The sequence below is a fragment of the Talaromyces rugulosus genome, chromosome III, assembly GCF_013368755.1.
Source record: "Talaromyces rugulosus chromosome III, complete sequence".
NCBI lineage: Eukaryota > Fungi > Ascomycota > Eurotiomycetes > Eurotiales > Trichocomaceae > Talaromyces > Talaromyces rugulosus.
In genome coordinates, this window is record NC_049563.1 from 2176928 (window position 1) to 2200915 (window position 23988).

The 23988-nt window shown below is 48.2% G+C and overlaps 10 protein-coding genes across 10 annotated transcripts; 5 read left to right on the plus strand and 5 right to left on the minus strand.

The window, feature by feature from the left end:
• Window positions 1-18: 18 nt before the first annotated feature.
• Window positions 19-1322, minus strand: TRUGW13939_05619 (uncharacterized protein; the record flags this gene model as incomplete). The annotated part of the gene is made up of 2 exons (XM_035488780.1): window positions 19-236; window positions 299-1322. The coding sequence occupies 2 exons, from the start codon at window positions 1320-1322 to the stop codon at window positions 19-21; spliced, it is 1242 nt and encodes a 413-aa protein (XP_035344673.1).
• Window positions 1323-1666: 344 nt separating this feature from the next.
• On the plus strand, window positions 1667-3418 carry TRUGW13939_05620 (uncharacterized protein; the record flags this gene model as incomplete). The annotated part of the gene is made up of 1 exon (XM_035488781.1): window positions 1667-3418. One exon carries the CDS (start codon window positions 1667-1669, stop codon window positions 3416-3418), a length of 1752 nt encoding a protein of 583 aa, XP_035344674.1.
• Window positions 3419-3829: 411 nt separating this feature from the next.
• On the minus strand, window positions 3830-5347 carry TRUGW13939_05621 (uncharacterized protein; the record flags this gene model as incomplete). Its single annotated transcript, XM_035488782.1, has 4 exons — window positions 3830-4729; window positions 4806-5167; window positions 5223-5245; window positions 5313-5347. 4 exons carry the CDS (start codon window positions 5345-5347, stop codon window positions 3830-3832), a joined length of 1320 nt encoding a protein of 439 aa, XP_035344675.1.
• Window positions 5348-6457: 1110 nt separating this feature from the next.
• Window positions 6458-8227, plus strand: TRUGW13939_05622 (uncharacterized protein; the record flags this gene model as incomplete). Its single annotated transcript, XM_035488783.1, has 6 exons — window positions 6458-6567; window positions 6637-6836; window positions 6890-7804; window positions 7866-7975; window positions 8029-8135; window positions 8197-8227. 6 exons carry the CDS (start codon window positions 6458-6460, stop codon window positions 8225-8227), a joined length of 1473 nt encoding a protein of 490 aa, XP_035344676.1.
• A 257-nt stretch (window positions 8228-8484) lies between these two features.
• Window positions 8485-9689, minus strand: TRUGW13939_05623 (uncharacterized protein; the record flags this gene model as incomplete). Its single annotated transcript, XM_035488784.1, has 2 exons — window positions 8485-9578; window positions 9641-9689. The coding sequence occupies 2 exons, from the start codon at window positions 9687-9689 to the stop codon at window positions 8485-8487; spliced, it is 1143 nt and encodes a 380-aa protein (XP_035344677.1).
• A 1006-nt stretch (window positions 9690-10695) lies between these two features.
• On the plus strand, window positions 10696-13301 carry TRUGW13939_05624 (uncharacterized protein; the record flags this gene model as incomplete). Its single annotated transcript, XM_035488785.1, has 2 exons — window positions 10696-10776; window positions 10869-13301. 2 exons carry the CDS (start codon window positions 10696-10698, stop codon window positions 13299-13301), a joined length of 2514 nt encoding a protein of 837 aa, XP_035344678.1.
• Window positions 13302-13672: 371 nt separating this feature from the next.
• Window positions 13673-14849, minus strand: TRUGW13939_05625 (uncharacterized protein; the record flags this gene model as incomplete). Its single annotated transcript, XM_035488786.1, has 3 exons — window positions 13673-14223; window positions 14300-14355; window positions 14410-14849. The coding sequence occupies 3 exons, from the start codon at window positions 14847-14849 to the stop codon at window positions 13673-13675; spliced, it is 1047 nt and encodes a 348-aa protein (XP_035344679.1).
• A 308-nt stretch (window positions 14850-15157) lies between these two features.
• TRUGW13939_05626 (uncharacterized protein) lies at window positions 15158-17703 on the minus strand (the record flags this gene model as incomplete). The annotated part of the gene is made up of 3 exons (XM_035488787.1): window positions 15158-16017; window positions 16071-16954; window positions 17003-17703. The coding sequence occupies 3 exons, from the start codon at window positions 17701-17703 to the stop codon at window positions 15158-15160; spliced, it is 2445 nt and encodes an 814-aa protein (XP_035344680.1).
• A 512-nt stretch (window positions 17704-18215) lies between these two features.
• TRUGW13939_05627 (uncharacterized protein) lies at window positions 18216-19985 on the plus strand (the record flags this gene model as incomplete). Its single annotated transcript, XM_035488788.1, has 6 exons — window positions 18216-18356; window positions 18403-18528; window positions 18599-18708; window positions 18764-19032; window positions 19093-19726; window positions 19787-19985. 6 exons carry the CDS (start codon window positions 18216-18218, stop codon window positions 19983-19985), a joined length of 1479 nt encoding a protein of 492 aa, XP_035344681.1.
• A 466-nt stretch (window positions 19986-20451) lies between these two features.
• TRUGW13939_05628 (uncharacterized protein) lies at window positions 20452-23801 on the plus strand (the record flags this gene model as incomplete). The annotated part of the gene is made up of 4 exons (XM_035488789.1): window positions 20452-23027; window positions 23106-23225; window positions 23275-23381; window positions 23449-23801. The coding sequence occupies 4 exons, from the start codon at window positions 20452-20454 to the stop codon at window positions 23799-23801; spliced, it is 3156 nt and encodes a 1051-aa protein (XP_035344682.1).
• Between the last annotated feature and the right edge of the window lie 187 nt (window positions 23802-23988).

Consider the following 23988-nt stretch of genomic DNA (forward strand, 5'->3'; position numbering starts at 1 on the left):
ACATAGGAGAGATCGGGTTTATACTCTACCGGCATAGTAGACCTTTCGTACATCCACCAACTTCCTGTTGCGCGCACGAGCGATATCCTCTGGATCTTTTTGGCTCATCAAAGCCTCGTAGACGGCCTTGACAGTGTTCATCGGGTTGCGTGACCGGTCAACACGGGCAGCCAGGTCGTGGATACCGCTGGCGCGAGCCATCTCGTAGATGAGATGTTGGCAGCGTAGACCGAAGCCTTTAAAAATTGCAACGTATTAGTTATAAGGTGATGTCAGACTACGGTCAAAAGAAACTTACCAGGAGGACGGTTCATGAGCTTCAGTTCAACAGCTCCCACCTTTCCTTGGACGTCTCCAAAAATGGTTCGGTTTTCATATCGCAGAATTGGCTGCATGTTTCGAATGGCTCGGTATTTGGACTGTATGATTGCATCTGCAACCTCCTCGGACTTGGCCTCTCCAATACCCAAAAGTCCATTTCCGTTACCAGCGATAGAAAGGCAGTACTGTCGGCGCACTTTACCGAGACGGGTTTGGTTAACGACGGAGTGGGAAACGAGCGTCTTGATTTTGAAGCCCTTAATCTGGATCGTAGAGTATCCCGTCGATTGCATCAGCTTTTTCAGCGCGTCGGTAATCTCCTCGGTCGGCTGATCAGACTTCTTGTCTGCAGGTTTTCCATCCTCCGACTCATTGACGACAGGGCCGTGGGTGAGAGTCTCTCCGTTTTGAAACAGCTCTGGCACTAGGAAGCTGGACGGGTTTCGCTCATTCTCCTCCTTTCCCTTGGTCAAGCGCAGGTTCTCGGTAAAACGGACCCAGTCAGCGGCCGTAGCATTCTCAGGCATTTCCGCGAAGAACTTGGCAAAGTCGTCCGCAAAGTCGTCTTCTGTTTTCAGGGTAGCATTGAAGTCAGAGTTGGATTCCGGCGCTCGCACGTGCTTGTCGACACCGGGCTCGATCGTAGAAAAGTCATCGAGGTAGTACAGCTTCATCGGATCGCGCCGAATACCAAACTGTGAAGCCAAGTCCTTGGGATCGATGGCTTCTTCTCCAGCCAGGATTGCAGCAACTTGGTCCTTGGTGTATTCCTTCGACAGGAGTTCCTTTTCCTCCTCGGTGTATGGCTTGAAGTCAGTCGGTGTCACGCTTTCTTCGATCTCTTCGAGGGTTTTGCCGTGTGCAATACTAGGCTGTTTCGATTTCGGCTTGTTGAAATAGATAGGTGCCGCGTGGAATTGTCGTCGTGGCACGCGAACGCTCACGTACACAGTTCGCGACAAGCTGCAAAACAGACATCTTGCCGGGCGTGCGATGCTCATGGCGACCGTCTTCCCCCAGAGGAAATCCTCCCCTATATAAAAATCTCAAAAAACTCAAGCGAAGAAAAAAAAAGAGGGGGCAAGAGGGCCAGGCGCAGGTGAATTGGTTGCTGGCTGCCAACCTTTGACACGGGGGTTGAGAGCGTCGTTCCTGCTCGGAGCAGGGAACAAATTCTCCCTGGGCCGCGGAGGACCCCACGGCCAATCATAGGTCGCCATTTCCACCTTAGTCATTTTCTGCCGCAATTTTCCTCCACATGCGTTTGGATTTCTTTTCTCCAAGTCAACACTTCTCCCGCAAGTTACTGTGCTTAATGTATGCCGATGCAATCTGCTGCTAGCCAATGTCGAACCGTGCGATCGGTTATTTGAGTCGGTACCTGCGTGCGCGCCCCGTTTGTGTCACAGTCACATTTCAATCTCGGAGGACTTATACCCCCAAACGCATTTTCGACACACGAATTGAGGATTATTTGAAGAACATAGAGGAGAAAATCGGGATGAAGAACCATAACCAGGGATTCCGGGCTAAGGGCTCTGATCGACAAAAGAAGCAGAAACGGGGAGGAGATTACAATTTTGGGAAAGGCGAGGACCCCGAGGAAGCCTTGCAAATTGATATCAATCGTTTGCTCGAGAGTGCTCGAAAGGAGAGGGATAGTTCAAAGTCCCCAGCTGATACGCAGCCGTCCGAACTTCCCCAGCTATTTTCCGAGCTTGATGTCACGATATCTTCCACCTCTTCAAGCGGCGACGGGTTGGCCCTGTCCGAGGATGGCAGTCGCGTCTACGTCGTTCCATTCACAATCCCCGGGGACAAGGCGACTATCAAGGTTGTCAGACATCTTGTGAAGGAGAATCACAGCATAACAGATCTAATCAAAGTCAATGAGCCCGGCCCAGGAAGAGACGACTCCCTGATCAAGTGCCAATACTTTGGCGAATGCTCAGGCTGTCAATTACAGATGCTGCCGTACGAGGAGCAGCTCAAGTACAAAAAGAAATCGGTGGAAAAGGCATACGCCAACTTCTCAGGCTTGATCCCTGAAGTCATTCCGACAATCGGTGACACATTTCCGTCACCACTCCAGTATGGCTATCGCACGAAACTGACGCCCCATTATGCAGCGCCTCCCAAGCGCTCGAAAAATGCATACCCCGAGTCATCAGGATATACCAAACCTCCAGCGATTGGATTCAATATTAAAAACCGGCGTACAAATGTTGACATTGAAGACTGTCCCTTGGGTACAGACATTATTCGAAAAGGCCTAAAAAAAGAGAGAGCGCGTGTTTTGAGAAACTACGAACAATACCACAATGGCGCCACGATACTTTTGCGTCAATCAACAAGTCGACTGAAGAAGGACAACTACGACCCAGAAAACCCCCCGCACGACGATACCGTTGCCATTTACAAGGACCATCCCGAGTATGTGGAAGAGCAACGGTATGTAACAAACCAAAACGGATACTCTACCGACTACATCGACGACTTCATCCTGGGAAACAAGGCTGGAGCCTTTTTCCAAAATAACAATTCCATCCTATCCCCATTCACGGAATACATCCGCCAGCAAATCCACCCAAAGACGCCCCGAGAGAATGAAAAGCCGATCAAGTACCTGATCGACGCATACTCTGGCTGTGGGCTATTCACCGTAACGCTTTCAACGGCCTTCAAGTCGTCCCTTGGCATTGATATTGACGTCAATTCCATCGAATGCGCGCGGGATAATGCCCGCAAAAACAACCTCCCCAACACCGGCTTTGCCGCTGCTGATGCGCCTTTGCTTTTCAACCGAGTCCCCTATCCTCCCGACGAAACCTTTCTCGTCATCGACCCGCCAAGAAAGGGCTGCAGCGAGGATTTCTTGAAACAGCTTCTCAAATTCGGGCCCCGTCGCGTGGCCTATGTGAGCTGCAACGTCCACACGCAGGCCCGCGATGTTGGCTACATGGTGGAAGGAAACAGCAATTCTCGATACGAAATCGAAAGCATTCGCGGATTTGATTTCTTTCCTCAGACTAGCCATGTCGAAGGGCTTGCGATTCTTAACAAGGTTCCGAAAGATACACCTTCAGAGGAGAAATAAAAGAAAGGATTTTTTTGGGGTTTTTGTACGATAAAAGCTTTCGTCGGGTAGATAGATAGGTTATTTTAATAGAACTTTGTATATTCATTGTACCAGTCTTTCAACCATGTCCTTCAGCTACTAACGCTATCCGTGCATTCTGGCCTTCAGATATCAAATGTCAACCCAGAGATCAGTTGACTCGGACAGAATATCAAAAGTCTTTGCACGTAACATTGAAATGAAAAGTTGTATGTACAACATATCTAGCTATCTGACTCTACATGTAGAGCACTTCCTTCCAGGGTTTCGTATTGCAATGCAGCCCCGAGGGTTTGTTTGGACGGACAATTACAATCGATCAATATACCATTTTGAAATTTAAAAGCTGTCTTTGCGGGGAATGTGTACGGAAACAGTTTGACTGGCAAACTAAGTGCTTCCTGGTCCACCTAGCAGCGCAAACCTCCGGACAATACTAGGACCAATCTCATCATACTCAGCCTTGGTGTGGCAGTAGCTGCGGAACTCTGGGGTTTGACCGAGCAAACTTCCTCCGAACCAGGGGCCATGTCTTTGTCTCTTATGCGTGACAACTTGCACTTCAAGTCCTCCGCTTCTGGCCCCTCCACTGCGGGCCTCCGAGGCACGGATACGATTATCCACGAGGTGCCTGATATCACGCTGCAAACGTCGACCAAAGTCTTTGTAAAGGGTAGATCCTCCAGAAAGAACAATGTTCTTGTAAAGTCCTCTCCTGACGTCAATGGGGGATGACTGGATGACCCCGTCGACAACATTGGGAAGGGGCGTTAGGAAGTCAGATGAGTAGATCTCTGGGTTGAAAAATATTTCTGGGGCTAAAAAGCGTTCGTAGCCGACATCAATAGAGATTGAACGTCCATTGGGCGAAGTCACAGTGTGTTTGAGCAAACGGTCGGGCTCCTTATCGTAACGAGCAAATTCCTTAACAATATCTGGGCAAACGTAACAGTACTCCTCTTTCACCTTCTCTGCTGTCTTTAAGCTGCTGTCGGCCTCGCCACGATCCCGGAGCAAGCTCTGGACAAAGTAGGTGATGTCTCTACCAGCAATCGGAATGCTCTTAATCGAGGACCCAATGACATAACCCTCGGCGACGGGGATCACGTGGGTGACACCATCACCAGAGTCAATGACAGTTCCAGTAAGAGACCTATCGGTGACTTTCGACGATGTCCAAGAAGCAGCCAGTGCAAGAACGGCTTGCACGGCAATATAAAGACCTGCGCAATTGAACGACTCGAACATAATCTCGGCCGTGTTTTCTCGGTTCTCGGGAGGGTTCAGAGGCTAGAGGACATGGATGATAGTCAGACCACGTTATACGGCAGGGTTATTCCCAGGACGACTGCGGGGAGGACAATACCGGTTCAGTGAGGAGGAAATAATGATCTTCGGGCTCGACGCGCAGATATTTGAAAATAGAGTTGGACCAGAAGCGTTCCATATGATCCCAATTCTCGATTTGGCCGTGTCTAATGGGGTAGTGAATACCGTATCCCGGGCCACTGGAAGCGGACAGTGCCTCGTCTCCAATGAAGAAATCCAGGTCCTCCGTTCCGCGTTTCCCTGACAGATGAGAGCTGGCACCACCTCCGGAGCCACCCAGGTAAGTAGGCTTGCTTGCAACAGCGGGTCGTCCAGAGGGAGAAGCACCGCCACCAGCGGCAGACTTGGTCGCAATGGCGGTCGGAAAGACGAAGGATGGAGAGTCGTTACCGGCGAAACCTAGGCGGAAGGTAAGCCTAGGGCAATGGCAAAGCACACCAGCGATGAAACTCACCGATCTTAGAATATCCAGTTCCGCTACAAAGAAACCAGTTAGCGCGACAGTCTCAAGGGCAAATTGGGGTCTTCTAGAAATTGGGCATACTTGTCCATGACAACGGCCGGGGTTTGGGAAGTCATGATAGGCTGCGGGACCGCCTCGACGGCAGCAAGTCCGAGAGGGCGAACTGGTTTATCTCGGCACTGGATCTGGATTGTCTAAGTCTGCACACAGGCGCGAGAGAGGATTGCGAGCTGGCCGGGGAGAGTGCTCTATCAACAGGCCAAGTGCAGCGCGGGGCGGGCGTTGAGCGTCGTCTGCAGGCGGCAGCGCCAGCCCCCGCCCAGAAGGGAAGGCGGTCAGCGGTGCCAAGCCTGCGTCATATTGGGAATCTCTATACAAGGTACAACCACAGCAGTGCCTGCACCAGCTTCAAGTTCCTAGCTGTGCTCGCGTAGTCTTCAGACATGGGGTTGTATTTTGCTGGCATGTTATTTCGGACTGCTTGATAGCAGCTGTTCGACATAGACAAACGGAGGAGGAAGAGTAAAATAGAGAGGAAGAGAAAACCCGTGTGGTGCTGCTGGTGCAAAGAGAGAGAGAGAGCACCATCCACCAGGGAAGGAGCGTCCCCCCCCTCGGCCGCCGCATTTTCTGCTGCTACTTCTGCTTCTGCTGTTGCTTCTCCTAAGCTTCTCTCCGTCTTCGTCGATGCACTCCTTTCTCTCTCTCTCTCTCTCTCTTTCGTGTAAAATACCTACTACTACTACCTCTATCTCCATCCTGGTCCCTCCGTTCCATCTGGTGCCTCTGGGGTGCTAGTATTATTGTCTATTATTAACCTATCTCGTATATACCACTGCTGTGTGTGACACTGTTGGGTAGGACATCAATCGATGCAGGCTAGTACCCATTTTCTCGCTATATATACTGCGATGATGCTGACTGTTGGCCAGTGAAATCCAAAACGTGTTCGTCTTATCTTTGGCTCTTGGTCCAGTACGATACCGGACGATCACGGTGGGGGGAACCTGGCACACGACTTGCTGATACTCGGTCGTCCGTACTTGTATGCCAAAAACTTTCGCTCTTCAATTGTTTGTCTATATGACCCTGTTTTCCATCCTACCCTCGTTTCTTCATTTCCAATGCCTTTGTTAATCACCTCCACTGACGCTCCTCGATTTCTACTAGCATCTGCCAATACAAAACCTGCTGAATGAGATTCTCGTTCAAAATTCACTGGGAAAATGTCTCCTCGTGGGAAATATGGAGGCGACATTTGCGCAATTTACGTCCACGCAGGCGCTGGTTTTCATAGCTATCAAAACGAGCAGCTGCACTTGGAGGCCTGCAACGAGTGAGTTCGCTACACCCATAATCCTTGTTCCACTGTCTGCTTGACCTTCTCCAGGCTAACGCAACAAAGTGCAGCCAAAGTCGCCATGGCTCTGCTCAAAAATGGAAGCTCTGCCCTGGACGCCGTGGAGGGAGCTTTGAGGCTGATGGAGGACCGAGAGATTACCAATGCTGGATATGGCAGCAACCTCACTGCCCATGGTACTGTCGAGTGTGATGCCACAATCGTGGACCACATGGGTCGCAGCGGAGCCGTTGGGGCTTGCTCCCGTGAGTTTGCTTTCTCAACCAAGAAGTAACAACATCTAACTTCCATTCTCTAGATATAAAGAACCCGATTTCGGTAGCCCGTCTCATTCTTGATTCCCAGAACAAGCCACTTTCTTTGCAACGCGTCCCCCCGAATTTTCTGGTCGGTCAAGGAGCTACTGATTTCGCCTACGACCATGGTCTGCCAATCGTCCCTGACGACTTCCTGGTATCTGCGACGGCAAAGTCACGATGGATGCGGTGGCAGCATGAACTCGAGGCAGCTCAGGATCCATATTCACCAGACAAAAATGCCCAAAGCGATGAAACTTCTACGTCCTCTGCCAACCCCATTGCAACAATCAACCCGGCTATGCTCATGACACCACCCACTAGTCTACACGATAGAAATAACCGCAAAGACCAAGATGATCCACCCGACCATGGTAACTTGGCACAACAAGAAACAGCGCCCTCAACGGGTGATGGGGTAGACAAGTGTTTTCAGGGTGGCGGGCAGGATATAACGCCTTCGTCTGCCCATAATGCACCCCTATCGTTTACCAAAGAAACAGATGAGATGCACCTTCAAACTGAAGATGGAAACATAGGCTCTATCGTTCCATCCGGCGGCGAGGAACCCGGTGACAAAATAACCGACACAATCGGTGCTATTGCCGTTGATAGCTATGGCAAGATTGCAGCCGGGTCATCATCAGGCGGAATTGGCATGAAACACAGGGGAAGAATTGGACCTGCGGCTTTGATTGGTATTGGCACGGCAATCATTCCTGTGGATGCCCTTGACCCTGAGCAGACCAGCGTGGCTGTTGTCACGTCTGGCACAGGAGAACACATTGCCACCTCGCTGGCTGCAAGTACTTGCGCCAATCGGATCTACTTTAGCGATCGCAAGGACGAGAATGGCATGACGGAAAACGTGACGGAGGAAGAGGCTATAAAATCCATGATTGACAAGGATTTCTTGGGTGAGTTCGGCTGAACGCCTATGATTTGTCTCTTGGCTAAACATTTTACTATTTTATGTAGAACACCCGGGTGTGAAAAATAGTTTTTGTGAAGCTGCAATTGGAGTCATGGCCGTCAAAAAGATGAAAGACGGCATATATCTGTTTTTCTGTCACAACACAGATTCCTTTGTGAGTGATATACTTATCATCGAGAAGATGTTTGTCATTGATTGCAATTCTAGGCACTATCATCCATGACGTCAGAAGATAAAAAGCCTCGTTGCGTTATGTCCCGGCGCGCTCGGCAAGGTACCACAGCGCAGGGCGGCCGTTTCTCGAGGTCTCGACGGTAAGTGTCAAATCCCAGGGCTTTTACAATCACAATGGAACTAATGGCTTCTCTGGAGAAGGTCCAAAAGCAGGAGCCATGGGACTGAGTAGGTTCATACAGGAGCGGTATTTGAAGTCGGCTTTCCATCGGGGTCTATGCTGTCGTACAATTGTATGTGTATTCGCGGGCCCCGCATTTCTGCTTCTCGATGGCAATCATTCAGCGTAGTCTCATTCTTTAAAAATCCAATCCTTATTCTTTAATTCTTTACTGCATCTTCAACTTCTCAAACTGTGTTCATTGACTACGCTTATTGTATCTGCCAGCATTGTGGCCTATTTCCAGCTATGGGTTTCGTTTAATCAAGCTATGGCGCAGGAGTTCCGGCAGGCGTAGGAGTACCAGCAGCCGAGGACCCATTCAAGCGTGCTTTCTTCTTCTTCTTCCTCCTTGCAATCACCGCTGGCCGCGATCCGTAATCGCCTATCTCGAGGTGCGTGCCACAGGTCAAACAGTCACCATTATCCGGCGGCTCACAAAAGATGCTGAGGCAAATGGAGCACACAAATCCAACATTGACCACACGACGATGGCAGAAGCAGGCGGCACGGAAATCGACATCCACACGCGTCGGCAAGATGAGATGTTTTCGAGAGCGTTGGTCGGGAAGAAAGGCCATCATGAGGTATTGGAGAAGACCCCGGGGTTCGGTCAGGGCCATGTAGACACCTCGCGTGGCGTCCGCTGCCTGTTGCAAGAAGACGGCGTCACCGCTCAGTTTGCAGACGTCGATTGGAATATGTAGTCGTTGGCATGCGAAGATGCCGTTCATGATGGGGATGTATTGATGCGCAGAATCGGTCGAGCTGCTGACTGAAATGATCATGATCCGACTCTGTAGACCCATGTTGGCATTGCCACTGGACGAGACTGCTGCCGCCGCAGACCCTGTCGGTGCGTGCGCAGCGTCCAGATTGACAGCCCCATGGGTTTCTGCCCAGGTCATGCTGCGTCTGTTGATATGACTGAGAGCCAGGGTCAAGGCGCCGGCCATCATGGTAGAAGTTGTGGATTGTACGTCGGCAGCATTCGTCGAAGCCAGAAGCTCTTTCACATTCTCAGTCACTTGTTCCTCAACGGTTCGAAAAGGCCGATACATGTTCGCCTGGGTGGAGCTAGATGCAGTAGCATTATGCTGCTCATCTCCGTTCATCTGGATATCGCCATCGGCGTCGCGCTGGCGAGACGAGGGTTGCTGGTTGTGTGTCGGGTATAGCCAGGCAGCTCGGTGGGTGTGAGAGGCAATCACGGCGACCTCATTTGTGTAGTTGCATGCTAGGTGGGCGTTGACGAAGACCAAGAGGTTGGCCAGCGCCTTGGAGAAAGGTAGCTGGTCCTCTAGCAGCGCCCATGCTCGCGGATTTGTATCGAGGATTATAGTGAGGAGAGATGGGGCCGGTTCTGAAGAGTTAAGCTGGTTAACAATGGCAACTTGGGGGGAGCAGGTCTTTTGGCGGACGGACCATTGGCGGCACTACTTTCGTAATGATCGGACGCGTCCACGGCGTTCATCGTGGCAGGATTTTGGTCGGATTGCGGATTGCCAGCATCATGGACAGGCAAGGCGGACAGGGGATGAAGGTTCGAGCGAACCAGCACCGACACTGTCTTGCTGAGAGCTTCTTCGGAGTTGTGATAGCTTCCAACATAAATTATTATTGTGTCGACGATATTTCCGGAGCCCGAGAAATCACGTGACACGGAGTAATAAATTACATACGATACACGAGCGATACCTTAACTCCGAACAGCACGTGTGTTTCACTTTCACTTTCGCCTCAATAATAAGGATGATCAACTAGCTCTGGTCAAATACAGCTCCGTAAGCGATCAGCCGTGGCTTATTATTAGCTTACTCCTTTGTCCTGACGCAACGTGACACCAAGCCAGGCTGTGGTTGGAGCAAGCGCCTTGGCCGTTGATTGAGATGCGACTTGGCCGTTGGGTATATCTACTGGTAATCCCAAAACGAGTGCGCAGTCTGAGTCGCCGAAGCTCATCACCGCAACATTGCCATATCAGTTGGTATAGACACAAGCAGCCTTCCCCGTCCCGGAATATTATTTCATAATATCATATTATCGCCATCTCGTCCCAGCGGAACAGCAGACTTTCAAGGTGGGGGAGCTCGCGTTATCACGGGCGATAGTGGGCGCTGAGGGGCTCCGATAACGCCAGCCGATTGATTACTCCTCGACTAGCCAAGCTTTAAAAAAAAAGAGTGTGGGATGCCAAAGCTCGTGAAGAGTGAATCATTAACAATACTCGCTGCTGACCAAAGGTGGGTAGTGACCGGAGCCACCTGTAATTATTACTATAATTACCATTCCTAACCATCTTCTCAGTCGTGCATCACATCGATCGGTACCCGCAGCCCTCCGTGGAGAGTCCCGCTTCTTCTCCTCTCCCGGCCCCAACAGTCGTCTTGATTCTTCACTTTTGACTGTCGACACGCGCTTTCCAACATCGCCATCACCGTTCCTTCTCGTCCCTTTTCGGCCCGATAGTCGTGCTTGAAATGGTCGACACAAAGGTCGAAGACCGCGCCATCAAACTTTCCCGTGAAGCCGTCGAGCTGATAGATGCCGGCCACAAAGAGGTAAGCCATCCAAAATGCTGTCTTTAGTCAATCAGATGAAGCGCATCTTTCTGAGGGTAAAAAGAAGGCTGACATTGCAACTATTCGCGTAGGCCGCATCCCGAAATCTCCGAGAAGCCCTCTCTCTGGCCCCTCAGAATGACGAGGTCAAGGCTGCTTTCCTAAAGATCCGCAGCGAGGAGGAAAACGGACACCCTCTCTTGGATCTATGCCGCCGATATGTGAGCGAGAAGATTGAAGAAGCCGGCAAAGAGGCCGCGCGCTATCTTCGTGCCGATGGATTCAAGCCGCCAGAGAACGTCTCCCTCGAGTGTCTGAACCTCATCCTGACTCACAATGCCGAATCCTTATCCACGACTCAAGACGACATCATTTCCGGCCTTGTTCGACAGAATCTCGGTGTGCGACAGCTCTTTTCTGCCCGGCTCCAGGTCTCCGTGACAACTTTTTTTGATGAAATCTACCATCGGGGCGATGGTGCTGTCGTCTGTCTCGATTCCGTCGTTCTCGATCCTACATTGTGGCCGTCCGAAGATGTGCGTTCGCACTGCGAAAGTGAACTCTTTCAGTTATTTATTGCCAAATTGATGGAGTCCGGCCATGATCTGGACGGCCGCTCTCTCAAGGGAATCACAAGGCTCCTAGCTGTCAATGCAGAGAAACTGCAGCATCTCATAGACGACGAAGGTTTTGACGTCATATTATCATCGCTCGACTACAGGCTTCCGATCGATGTCCGGAGTCAGGCTACTCTGGCAACGGCAAAGTATCTCGAAGTATCCAAAGATGTCGGCCGGGAACGCTTTTCGCGCTTGATCGCAGCCAAGGTCGCCAATGCCCGCAATGATGACCTGATCGCTGCTTTCTCTGCTGCCGCTGCCGTCTTCCCCGTCGTCCCTGCAGTCACCTCATCACTGTTTCTGACCGACGGGTTTCTGCAGTCTGTGGTCCCTCTTCTCCATCGTGAAGCAAAGTCCCCCAAAGTTGAAGTTGCCCTTCTCGAATTGTTCAACGCTGCCTGTTTGGATCGCACGTGTCGGGAAGCAATAGAAAAGAATTGTGGTGAATGGCTTTCCCACATTCTTTCCAATGGAACAGACGCGAGCTCTGAGCTAGCTGCTGTTGTGTTGGCCAAAGTAAGAGCATCCGAGAAACATGACGGCTCTGAGTCCAATGGTAAAACCCATGAAGACGACACCAGCGTCCAGCGACTTGTCGATCGCTTCAAGAGCCAGTCATTAAACTTCCATGTTTCTAGTTTCAGCAATCTGATCGAGGGTCTGGCCTTTTCTTCCATGAAGCCAGAAGTTAAGGAGCAGCTCACACACGACCCAATATTTTTAAAGGGTCTTTTTGATGTATTAACTTCGAACCTGGAAGACACGTCGTTGCTATACGGAGGGCTAATGATCATCGCCAATCTTACGAGATATTTACCAACCCTATCAGAAGAACAAAGGAAAATGTCCGAGCTCAAAGCCTATGCTGAAGCGTCCAAAGCATCTGCTACCTCCCACACACTCGATGACGATGAACATGTCATGGCACGCTGCAATACCCTTATTGACGCGAAAATCATGTCTTTACTCAACGAATGCGGTAAATCGGGTTTGAAATCCATTCACGACCTTACCAGCAAGATAATTCTGGCTTTATCCAAAAACCAGAAGTACCGCGGTAAACTCGCTCAACAAGGATGTGTCAAGCTTCTCCTCTCCATTCTAGGACCAAAGAGTGGTAGTCCCGTTCCAACTTTCAACGAAACTACGCAAAATGCTTCCCATGCGCTGGCTCGCATCCTCATCTCGGTCAATCCATCTCATGTTTTCCCCTTTTCCGGGTTTCCTCAAATCACATCCGCCATCAGGCCCTTGGTAGCCCTTCTCTCGCCATCACAGGTTTCATTTTCTGTCGACCAGCCACGAGACCTTCTTCCAGTATTCGAAAGCCTCTTGGCTCTTACGAATCTTGCGTCTTCTCCCGACAGTACCGCGGCGGAATCCATCGTACGGCAGGCATGGGATGTTTTAGAAGATCTCTTGCTTTCTACAAATACGTTTATTCAAAGAGCCTCGTGTGAGCTTATTTGTAACCTGATGACTTGTGAATCCGGGGTCGTGAAGTTCGCCGACGGATCTAAGCGTGCCTCGCAACGTTTGCATATTCTTCTTGCTCTTACCGATGTTGATGATATTGCCACGAGGAGGGCCTCCGGTGGAGCCCTCGCCATGCTTACCGAGTACGATGCGGCGATTGCTGCTGTTCTGGAACGGCCGCGTGGTGTTAATCTGCTCTTAAGTTTGTGCGGGGAGAGCAACGATGATCTCGTCCATCGCGGGATTGTTTGCATTCGTAACTTGACATGTACCGCTTCGGGGGACATTGGCAGTCGAGCACGAGATGCAGTGAGACAAAACAACGGAATCGACACACTTCAGAACTGTCTCAAGCGTTGTTCCAACCCATCCATTTTGCAAGCGGGAGTAGAAGCGCTGAAACCATTAGTGGAACAGGCTGCAGGCTAGCTTCGGAATTTCTTACTTTTATTTCCCCTCTACTTCTGCTATAGAGTCGTGTGTGCCGGCTCACCTTTCGACCTTGTCTTCTTTCTTTTCTCATTTAAGTACCTGTCTATGTTGTGGCGTTATAGGTATATTTTCGCTCTACATGTTTCACATTATGATTTCCTATGGAGAATTTCTACACTGTAATACACACAGAGATTACCGGCAGCAGGAGCCGTGAGTTCAGCTAGGATAGAAGCAGAAATGAATTACGATCGTTATGATATGAGTAGCATTGAGTTTTGAAATGCCAGAGTTAGATCTCGCGTCACATACATTCAACATTGAAGCTCAAATACCCAAGTATAGTATTTGAACACGAGTAAAGATAACTAGTTAAACTGAAACCCTTTGCTCCCAGTCATCGACCCCTCAAACTGATACCTCTCTTCCAGTTCGTAATACTTGTTAAATCCAACTCCATCACAAACTTCGGCATATGAGAGAACTGTTGGCGGCTTCCCGACTAGAAACGACCCCTTGATTGCCTCCAGTGTCTCCCGAATGCTCTTCAATTTTGCCGCAACTAATGTCCAGGGATAAGCCACCGCACAGTATCCCATTTCTCCAAGATCCTTTGCGGACAGGTTCTCAGTCTTGCCGCCTTCAATGATGTTGGAAAATATAGGGATACCAGCCAGATCATTTCGAAGGCGGACCATACTCTCCCGGTCTGGAAGAGCTTCCACGAAGATGCAATCAACGCCAATTTCAATTGCTGCTTTGGCTCTCGTTATGGCTTCGTCGTAGCCAAGAATAAGGCTGTCAGTACGTGCCATAATCCAAATATCTAGTCCTTCGTTTCGGGCATCGACGGCTGCACGCCATCGTGCATATGCTTCCCCTCGCGAAACCACATTTTTGCCTTGAGTGTGGCCGCAACCTGTAGAAGATATTTAAGTAATTAGTCTGCATAGTCTGTAGCTTTTAAAGTTGAGTCAAAGAGATATATTCCCTACGTTTTGGCCAAACTTGGTCTTCAATCATTATACCTGCCGCTCCTGCATGAGCAAACCTAAGAAGTGATATTAGCATGGAATGGCAAGAAAGGAAAAACGGTGATATTCACCCCTCAACCGTCCTGCGAACGTTCATCGGTCCCCCGTATCCGGTATCCCCATCTACAAGAATCGGAACATTTGTAGCCCTGGCAGTTTCTTGAACTTTCCCAACAACTTCTTGAAAAGCAATATACCCCGTGTCAGGAAGGGCTAGAGAGGACGCCATTGGATATCCAGCAAGGAAAAGTGCAGGGAAACCAGCCTCTTCACAGAGTTTTGAGCTCAATGCGTCATAGCTACATACAAATGCTAGGATTTTAGCTGGGTCCGCATGGGCTTCAAGCATCATGCTCCGAAGTCGTGATGCTTGGAGGGAGGGTATTTTGCCTCTGCACTTGGGTATCTTGACTTCAATGTCTTTGGTGTCGCCATTTGCCTTGGTGGATATGGTTTCACTGGCGTTGAAGAGCCACGGATAAGTATTGGTATTGACAATTGAGCGAGACATTTTTGGAAATATGAGTAAGAACTGGTGGAAATGAAAGATGTAAAAGTGGACTATGGCTCCCCATAAATATACCTCTTTATAGACTGTTCTCTGTACATATGTCGCTCCGAAACCGGAGGAGTACTTCGTTGAAATTCTGACCCTATGGCCGAGGCAAAGAGCAAGGCTCGGTTAACAGCGGTATGAGATGGAAGCTCTAGTTATTATTTTTTTACAAGAGAGTCAATATTCCTCGGCAAGAATTACCCGAATGCTTAGATTAAGTTACAATTTTATTGCATTGAAAAATAAAGAATATAATATTCAATTCACTGTCCACCAATATCCGGCAAGTTCCATAAAAAGTCAAGTGAATCCACTTCCAGTCCGATAGATAGATTGTCACCGTTGAAGCTAAACGGGGCAATGTTGGGATCAAATGGTCTAGCTAGCCAATCGTCATCAGAGGGGATTTGCTGAGATGAGTGGAATGAGCTATTGAATTGCTGGTCATCAGCAGGTTTCTGGGTTTCATGATATGCTGAGTACTGCTCGGCCTCATGTGGACGTATCACGTCTTGGGCAACTGGAATATCGTTCTCATGGTCATTGTTATTGTTAGCACTGCCTGTTGGTATACAGCTGGAAAACTCTGGTAGAGAGTTATTACTACTGTTCATAATATCCAGTAGCTGGTTGTTAGTTGCCCGAGGAGTAAAGTTTGCACAAAATCGTGCCACGTATCGTTCGATTAGTGTGGCATATCGTATTGAAAAGTCCATGTCATCAACCGTAGAGGACCTTAACGCTGCAATACATCGGTGTAAGCTGTTAATTGCTGTTTTAAAATCTGCATTAGTGCCTCCGAGACTTAATGCTTTCAAAAGAAAGACAGACGCAGAAGCAACGCAGACAACAATCCTCAAGGGAGTATATCTCAAGATTGATTGTGCGGCCATGGAAGTGGCCAGGTCCAATATTCTTGTACTGTCATATATGACATCGCGAATGAATTTGTGGTCTTGATTCAGAATGCACGATGCCAAAATATCATTTCCTGTCTTGTCAAATTTACTAGCTCCTCGTGATATTGCCCTTTCGACCACAGCCTGAATGGCAAGGGCACTGGTGTAAGTCTTTAAATAGTGGTACTCGATCAATATCAGAGGAACCAATTGAGCTGGTATGTCTATTCAGGAATCGTCAATCTTGACGTTCTAAAGAAAATATAAGACAGCTTACTTGACGTAGAAGCAACGAATTCGTCGTGCCATCGAGCCAAAGAAGGCGCAAAGTGTTCCAAGAGAATACTGTATTGACCTGATAGCAACTGCTGTTTGATATATGGTGTAGATTGGAAGAACATGGCAGAGGCAGTCTTTATTAGCCTTGTTAATTCTGTCAGTGAATTGACATAACTGTCCCATTTTAAATCGATGTGTTTCTGCGCTTCCTGCTGTGCGGTGGAGGTCGCCAAGGAGACATTTTCCGGTACGATAGATGCACAACCCATAGTCACAGCTGCCTGAATGATATGGATAGAAAGTAATTTCCTGGCACGGTACATTCGTGCCACTTGATGAGGGTCCGTGAAAGTAGACGTATCTGCGAAAATACCCAGTTCATATGCTAAGCTTGACGCAGCTCCCAGAAGCATCCAAGATAATCGCTCCGATCTCTTGGCAGGTTCAAAAACATCTTCTCTCCATCTTATGAGGGGCACTTCTCTTGATGTCTGAATCCTATTTCGACGATCATAGTTGGGAGATATCAGTTCACTGTCCCAGCCTTCAGTTTCAGGGGGGAAATGAACTGATCGAGGATGCCAATTGGATAGCAAGATGAGACTCTCTATCGACCCCACTATCCTTGTCTTTGCTGTAGAGTATTTTTCTTGTCCGAACATTATACGTCGGATAAGTAGTTCACAATACTGCCAAAGTCTTTGGTGTATAAAATGACTCCGAGAGATTCCACCAGCACCTGGTAAGATAAAGAATCTAGATGAAACCATGAGAAGTGTACAGCATAGCATTGGCTCTTCAATAACAAGCCGGTCGTGATTTGAATGCTCTCGGTATGCTTCTGTCACAACAGGCGTAAGCGGTGCAAGATGCCCATGATACCTAGAACCATTAGCGAATAATACGGTAAAAATGGGATTTTCTACTCACAGGTCTATATATGTTACCGCTTCTTGGGCTGTAAACCATCCCTGGCGAACAAAGCGACACTTGTCCCACAAATCGAGTACATCATCGCTAGGCTGTGATAGCCCAGGTACTGAAACAAGACCGCTGGTGGAAACGTTGCTTAGAGACATTGAATAAGTAGGAGCTGATGCGTGTGATTGCGGAACCTGGATATCTGTTCGAGTTTTCGGAGGCGATGCGTTGGCTTGAGCGGCCTCGAAGAGGACGCCTAGGGCATCACTGGGTCTGGACATAATTGTAGACATCATCGGGCTTACTAGCGACACCTCGCTATTAGAGGCAGAAGGCTGGGCATGAAACTGACTCTCCTCCCTAGAAGGAGTGAGCAAGGGCTCCTCTGTCTCCGCCTGACTCCAAATTTCCGTAGTAGGATTGCTGCGGTCGGATGACAAGGCATGACTATTCCTATTTCCTCCATGTTGCACTGGGGATACTGCTTGCTGGGCATTCTCTTGCGGGGTAGCCCATTTTGGCGCATCTCTATGTCTTGCAGCTCTCTTCTGGGGCTGGAATTGGCACTCGCGGTGTTCTCGAAGACACTTCGCACATGGTGGCCCTTGACCGAGGACACATTTGACCTTCCGACTTCGGCAACCCAGGCAGGCTACGTATCCTCGTTTGAACATATTATCTCGGGGCATCCTGTTGGTACTGGCCGACATTGTTGAAACCCATAGCGCTTGTATCCGAATGTCAAGATTGCATCACGGAGAAGAAGAGTAAATAACGGGCAAGTACGTGGTTAACGGATGGGAGCGGACCGACGCGGACACGTTGCCGGCCTTAGCCGAAGAATCGCCCTATTTGGAAGTCTAGTACCCGAAGTTGTAATACCTACACCCACGTTGGATCAAGCCAGGCTTAAGCGTCCAAATGTCATTTTTAGAAACGTCATTTACCAGTGAAACCCGTCTCGATCCGCTTCCGCCCGGATCCAGCAGAAAGACCAAGCACCGGCCTGCAGGACCGTGCCCTGGTGGACATCTGGAATTGATAGTCTGGGGAAAAAATCCGGGGTTGCGGGCCCCATAGCGCAAACCCTAAAGGAAAGGAAAGACTGGTTTCATTATAAATGGTGAAACAATCGACGGCGTAAACATGTACATAAGTCAGGAAGTTTGTTCTATCATATCACATTTTGTCCTCTAAATATTCATCTTATTTCAAAATCCTCATGGCGGAAAACAAAGACCCCAAGCCCACTTCCGCGGAGCACGTGGAGGATATGGATAACGTGAAGCTAGAAGCAGCGCAGGATCTCAGCACTAATCAGAGACGGGCGACGGTTGCAATGAATTCTCTAGTTGTCAGGAAGGTAACTTACATCCTCGAATGTGAGATAAACCATATCTAACTAATAGCAGTACGACATCAGGGTCCTACCACTCGTCTGGGTCCTTTTCATCATCTCATACCTCGATCGTGGAAACATAGGCAACGCAAAAACGGCCGGGGCTCAAAGTGACCTGGGTCTAAATAGCACACAGGTACGACTGTCCCGGGTCCAAGGTTCTTCTCTTGCTTGCTAAAGTAGACTAATTCTAATGAAACTTGTAGTGGTCCTGGGTCCTACTTTCATTTTATATCACCTATACATGCCTTGAATGGCTAGTTTTATGTTGGAAGATCTTTCCCGCGCATATTTACGTTTCCGTGCTTTGTTTCTTGTATGTGAATGTCTGAAATTCCTTTACCTTTCCGTTTTTGATGGTAACTTTTTAGATGGGGTATTTCCGCTGTATTCTCCGGCCTTGTTCACAACTACGCCGGTTTAATAGCATGTCGGGTCGCTCTGGCTATTGTAGAAGCTGGGTTTGGAGCTGGTGTTCCTTACTACCTTTCGCTCTGCTATAAGCGCCATGAACTGGGGACTCGTCTATCAATTTTGTTGGGGTCGAGTCCAATTGCCAACTGTATTGCTGGCGCTATGGCTTATGGCATCTCCCAAATTCATTCTAAAGTCGCACCATGGAGGCTCATATTCATTATCGGTTAGTAGCTGACCGTTATGACCAAACGTATTTTCTTACCAAATATGAAAACTTTCACAGAAGGAGCGCCGTCGATATTGATGGTCTTGCCAGTGTGGTTTTTCCTGATGGATTCACCTTCAACGGCGAAATTTCTCACCGAGGAAGAACGTACTTTTGCTGTTGAACGGATGGAAACGCGAGATACAACGGGAAAAAGCACATTGTCCAAACGACAGCTACTCGCTGGATTGGCTGACTATAAAAATTACTGTCATGCATGTTTGCACTTCTGTTGCAATTACTCTTTCGCCAGCTTGTCCAACTTTCTCCCTACAATCATTGCCGGTATGGGCTATAGTTCGGTGAACGCACAGGGATTGACGGCTCCTCCTTATCTAGCGGCGTTCCTTTCGAGTATTCTTGTGGCATGGATCTCTGATCGTTATGGGTCCCGGGGATGGTTACTGGCATTAAGCGCTACTGTAGGCGCTATAGGATACGCGCTATTAGCCACTCAGTCCGGAGTTGCTGTGCGATACGTGGCTATTTGGCTTGCAAGCTGTGGTGTCTTCCCAGCTCTCGCAATCAACATGGCTTGGATGTTGAATAATAACGCCGGAGAAACCAAAAAAGGGATCGGGATGTCGATTCTCTCGATTATTGGTCAATGTTCATCTTTTTTAGCTTCCTTTGTGTTTCCGGACTCTGACGCGTAAGTCTCAATACCTCTATTATATGAACCCCCTAACTGACGCCTTTATTCGATGGGTAGTCCATATTTTATCACAGGTACTGCAATAGGCTGCGGCTTGACTGGATTGATCATTCCAACTGCTCTTGTACTGCACTTTCGTTATGCAGCCGAGAATAGGCGTAAAGATCGCGAGTTTGGACAGGTTCAGCCAGACCTGGCCCCAATTGACGTTAGTGATATTGGCGACAAACACAATCAGTTCCGCCTGTTGACTTGAATATAAAACATTGATAAACTGAACATTTAAAGGCTTGGCTGCTATCATTATTTGAAATTGTGTTGGTGGAAATACATGTATGTACTTTTGTACTCGATCGAATATAATGAGTTGTACTTGAGGTTTAAAAAAAAAAACGGATGTTAGCATTTCAAACCTAGAATCTGGGGTATCATCAAGACTTGTGTTTCAAACAATAATCACCCAAGGAAAATTATATCGTACCTAAGAATAACGAATTCATAAATAATACTTAGTTAAAATACAACCGCATAGCCTGTAAAGGCATATACATTTACATCTCGGATATCACCGGCACGCCGTTTCTTCTCACTACCAGGACCCAAATCGTACCCCTCACAGCATGCGACATCGGAGAGGCAAAAGAAAGAATAAATATTTATCTTTGACAAAAGAAAACATCTCTTCATTGATATTCACACATTAAGGGTACACACACTCAAAAATGCATGTCACCAAAGATCCTCAAAATTTCAAAATTGCCCTCTTTCCGGTTAACGATGCACTCGGAGTCGAACTAATATCATATGCAAGACGCGTTTTATCCCTGATCCAAAGAATTCGCCAGAATGATATTTTTGAAATCTCCGAGCACGTATTAGACGGCGCAGCAACGGGCCCAGGAGTGGCTCTACAAACATATCGCAATTCCGATGCAGTCATCACCACTGACCTCGAGGGCTACAAATGGAAGAATCATTTCCAAAAAGACCTTGAATTTGCAGCGAAGGTCATACCTGTACGGCTTCCAATCGCTGACTTAGCACGGAGGAGCTCGTATAAGGCAGATATCTTGGAAAATCTAGACATAACTGTGATACAAGATTTTTGCATCAAGAACGATGACTATGAGGAGCCCGGCCGGACAGAAAGGGTCGACTTTTCAGTACACTTGGCTGCAGGATATTCAATGAAATCCTTACCTGAGAGACCAATCCATATCATTTATTCGGACGACATCACCGCATCATGGAAAGACACTGTTATAAATGCCTTGCAGTCAAAGTTTTCAGGAATCAAAGGGAGCTATATGTCCATTACTGATGCGGCCACGGTTCTGTCCCACAATCCAACCACCCTGAATGGTGTCATTTTGACAAATTCGGACGTTGTGTCAAATCAAGTCGCAGGGATCATTGATTGTCCTTATATCCTCCCATCTGCCTCTGTCTCGGCTTCCCAAGGAGGAAAGCCTCGAGGAGTCTTTTCTCCTTTGCAAGCCCAAGTACAAGAAAGCCCTGTTAACCCCCTTGGCATTATTCATGCCGTTTGCCTTATGCTCGAAACTCTAGGGCTAGCCAAAGAAGCAGAATCCCTGAAAAGGGCGATTATAAAGACCATGGAGCCGATCGAACATATTGGGTCAAATATGGGAACAGCCGATATAGGTGGATCAGCGACAGCGGAAATGTTTATGGAAACGCTTTTGGAACATCTTCACGGTTTCCTACAAGCAGCGAACTCTGTCGAGGCTGCATCCTCTCGGTCGATTCGTCATTTTCCAGTAACAAATAGACGTCCTATGGGAGTAATCGAGAAAATCATGACACATAATGGTGTTGGCCTTGAAGCACCCGAGGTAAAGCCCGGCGATATGATATGTGTCAAGGTTGATTGGATCTTGACATCTGAGCTTCTATGGGCTGGAATGGAAAAGACATACAACCAAATGAAACGGCCCCAGCTGTATCGGAATGACCGTTTGTGGCTCGCGGTTGATCACACAGTTGATCCGCGAACTAATCACCAACCTCGTCAACGAAAGCTTATTGAAAAAGCAGAAGAGTTTCAACGTGAAGCTAAAATAGTTGACTTCTTACCGGCCAACACTAGTATCATGCATACAGATTTCACACGCGAAAGAGCACTTCCAGGACAGATTGTAATAGGGAGCGACTCGCATACTTGCTCTTCAGGCAGCATGGGCGCATTCGCCGTGGGATTCGGCGCTGCCGATGTTGTTTTACCTATGGTGACAGGTGAAACTTGGTTTCGAGTTCCAGAGGTCTGCAGGATCGACTTTGTCGGAAAACTACCATTCGGTGTTAGCGGCAAAGATGTTATTTTGCACATACTTGGACTATTCAAACGGAATACAATTGCTTTCCAGCGTGCGGTTGAATACGGTGGGCCTGGGCTTAAAGAGTTGTCTATGGACGCGCGGTTTGCCATTTCTAACATGACTACCGAGTTTGGAGGCATGGGATCATGTTTTGAAGCGGATGAGAATACCGCCGCTTGGATAGCACAAAGACGACACTCGCAACATCGAGGAGGCCTTTATTTCCGAGCGGACCCTGGAAGCAGATATGCCGAGCAAAGAACCATTGATCTCTCTGGAGTGAAGTCGACAATCGCTCTATATCCCAATCCGGACAACGTAGTTCCAGTGTCTGAGAAGATTGGAATGAAACTGGACGGTTGTTTTATCGGTGCGTGCACCACCACTGAAGAAGATTTGATTGTTGGTGCCTTGATTCTTGATGCTGCCCTCAAAGCTGGCACGACGCCTGTATCTCATGGCAAAAGAAGGGTAACTCCCGGCAGCCTAAAAATTATTCGGAATCTCGAACGCCGTGGACTGTTAGAGATCTACAGGCAAGCAAAATTTGACATCGGAGCCCCGGGATGCTCTTACTGCGTCGGCATCAACGACGTTGATGTTGCAGGCAAAGGGGAAGTCTGGCTGTCGTCGCAAAACCGGAATTTTCGCAATCGCATGGGAATGGGCAGCTTTGGGAATGTCACCTGTGCAGCAGTTGTTGCAGCATCCAGCTTTAACATGACAGTTACTGACCCTGCTCCTCTGTGGGAGCGGCTTAACAAAAACACGTTTCAAAAATATGTCATGCACTGGAAGTACAGTGCCAGCATTGTGCCTGAGACCCAAGAACCAGCCCCGGAGATAACTGGAGCCCCTTCATCGAGTTTTAATCTCAGGAATCCTTCAAAAAATGAAAAATCCAAGGGTCAACCATTAATCCGTTCAAAAGTTCAGCGCTTCGCAGAAAATGTCGACACGTAAGTAGGCTCCGGAATCTCTGAGCTTAACCCTATAACACGGGCCCTTTCATGTATTAACGTGAAAATAATGACCAGAGATGCGATTATCCCCGCAGAGTTTATGCCAGGAATCGACAACGCAGACCTCGGCAGCCATTGTTTCCAGTACTATCGCCCCGAGTTCAGAGAGAAGGCACAAAACGGTTCACGAATAATGTGAGTTAGCCCTGTTATAAAAATTTCCAATCATCTTATACATTAGCAGTGTAGCCGAGTATGGATTCGGCAGCGGATCATCACGCGAAGATGCGGTGAGAGCATTGCTTGGGGCCGGAATAGAAGCAGTAATTGCTAAGAGTTTTGCATTTATTTGTAAGCAAACAAAATAAGGAAGAGAGCCCAGTGGCAAGATTGAAGGAGTCTAATAAAAGAAATACAGACGAACGGAACCAGCTGAACATGGGTCTATTTAATATTCAACTGACAGATAAGGAATTCTACGCCAACACCAAAGAAGATTCCGTTATTCTCATTGATAGAGAGCTTAAAGCAGTTCAAATTGATGGGCTCGAAAGGGTTTTTCATTATCAGCACTCAGATATAGAAGCAACTCTTCTTGCAGAGGGAGGGGTTTTGCCCTTGTACAACAGATACGGCGCCGCTGTGTTTCGCCATATTACGAAATCCAACACTAGAAACGGAGGGAAATCTGGATTTCACATAGATGAACCGGAAATGCGTGTGGAAAAGGATACATCGGATAAGCCGAAAGCTCAAGGTCTGGAATGGTAAGCGCGGAAAAAACGATATCTTGAATACAAACAAGGTAGAATCACCGTGTATCTCCATTTATTTCCGTTTTCACAAATGTTCAATTTAATTTCCATGTGTACTTCCGCATACCTATTTCAATGTTATCTAGCCCTTGTCAGCACATATTGAAAATACATGTCTAGACAGGAACATTATTAAACGGACT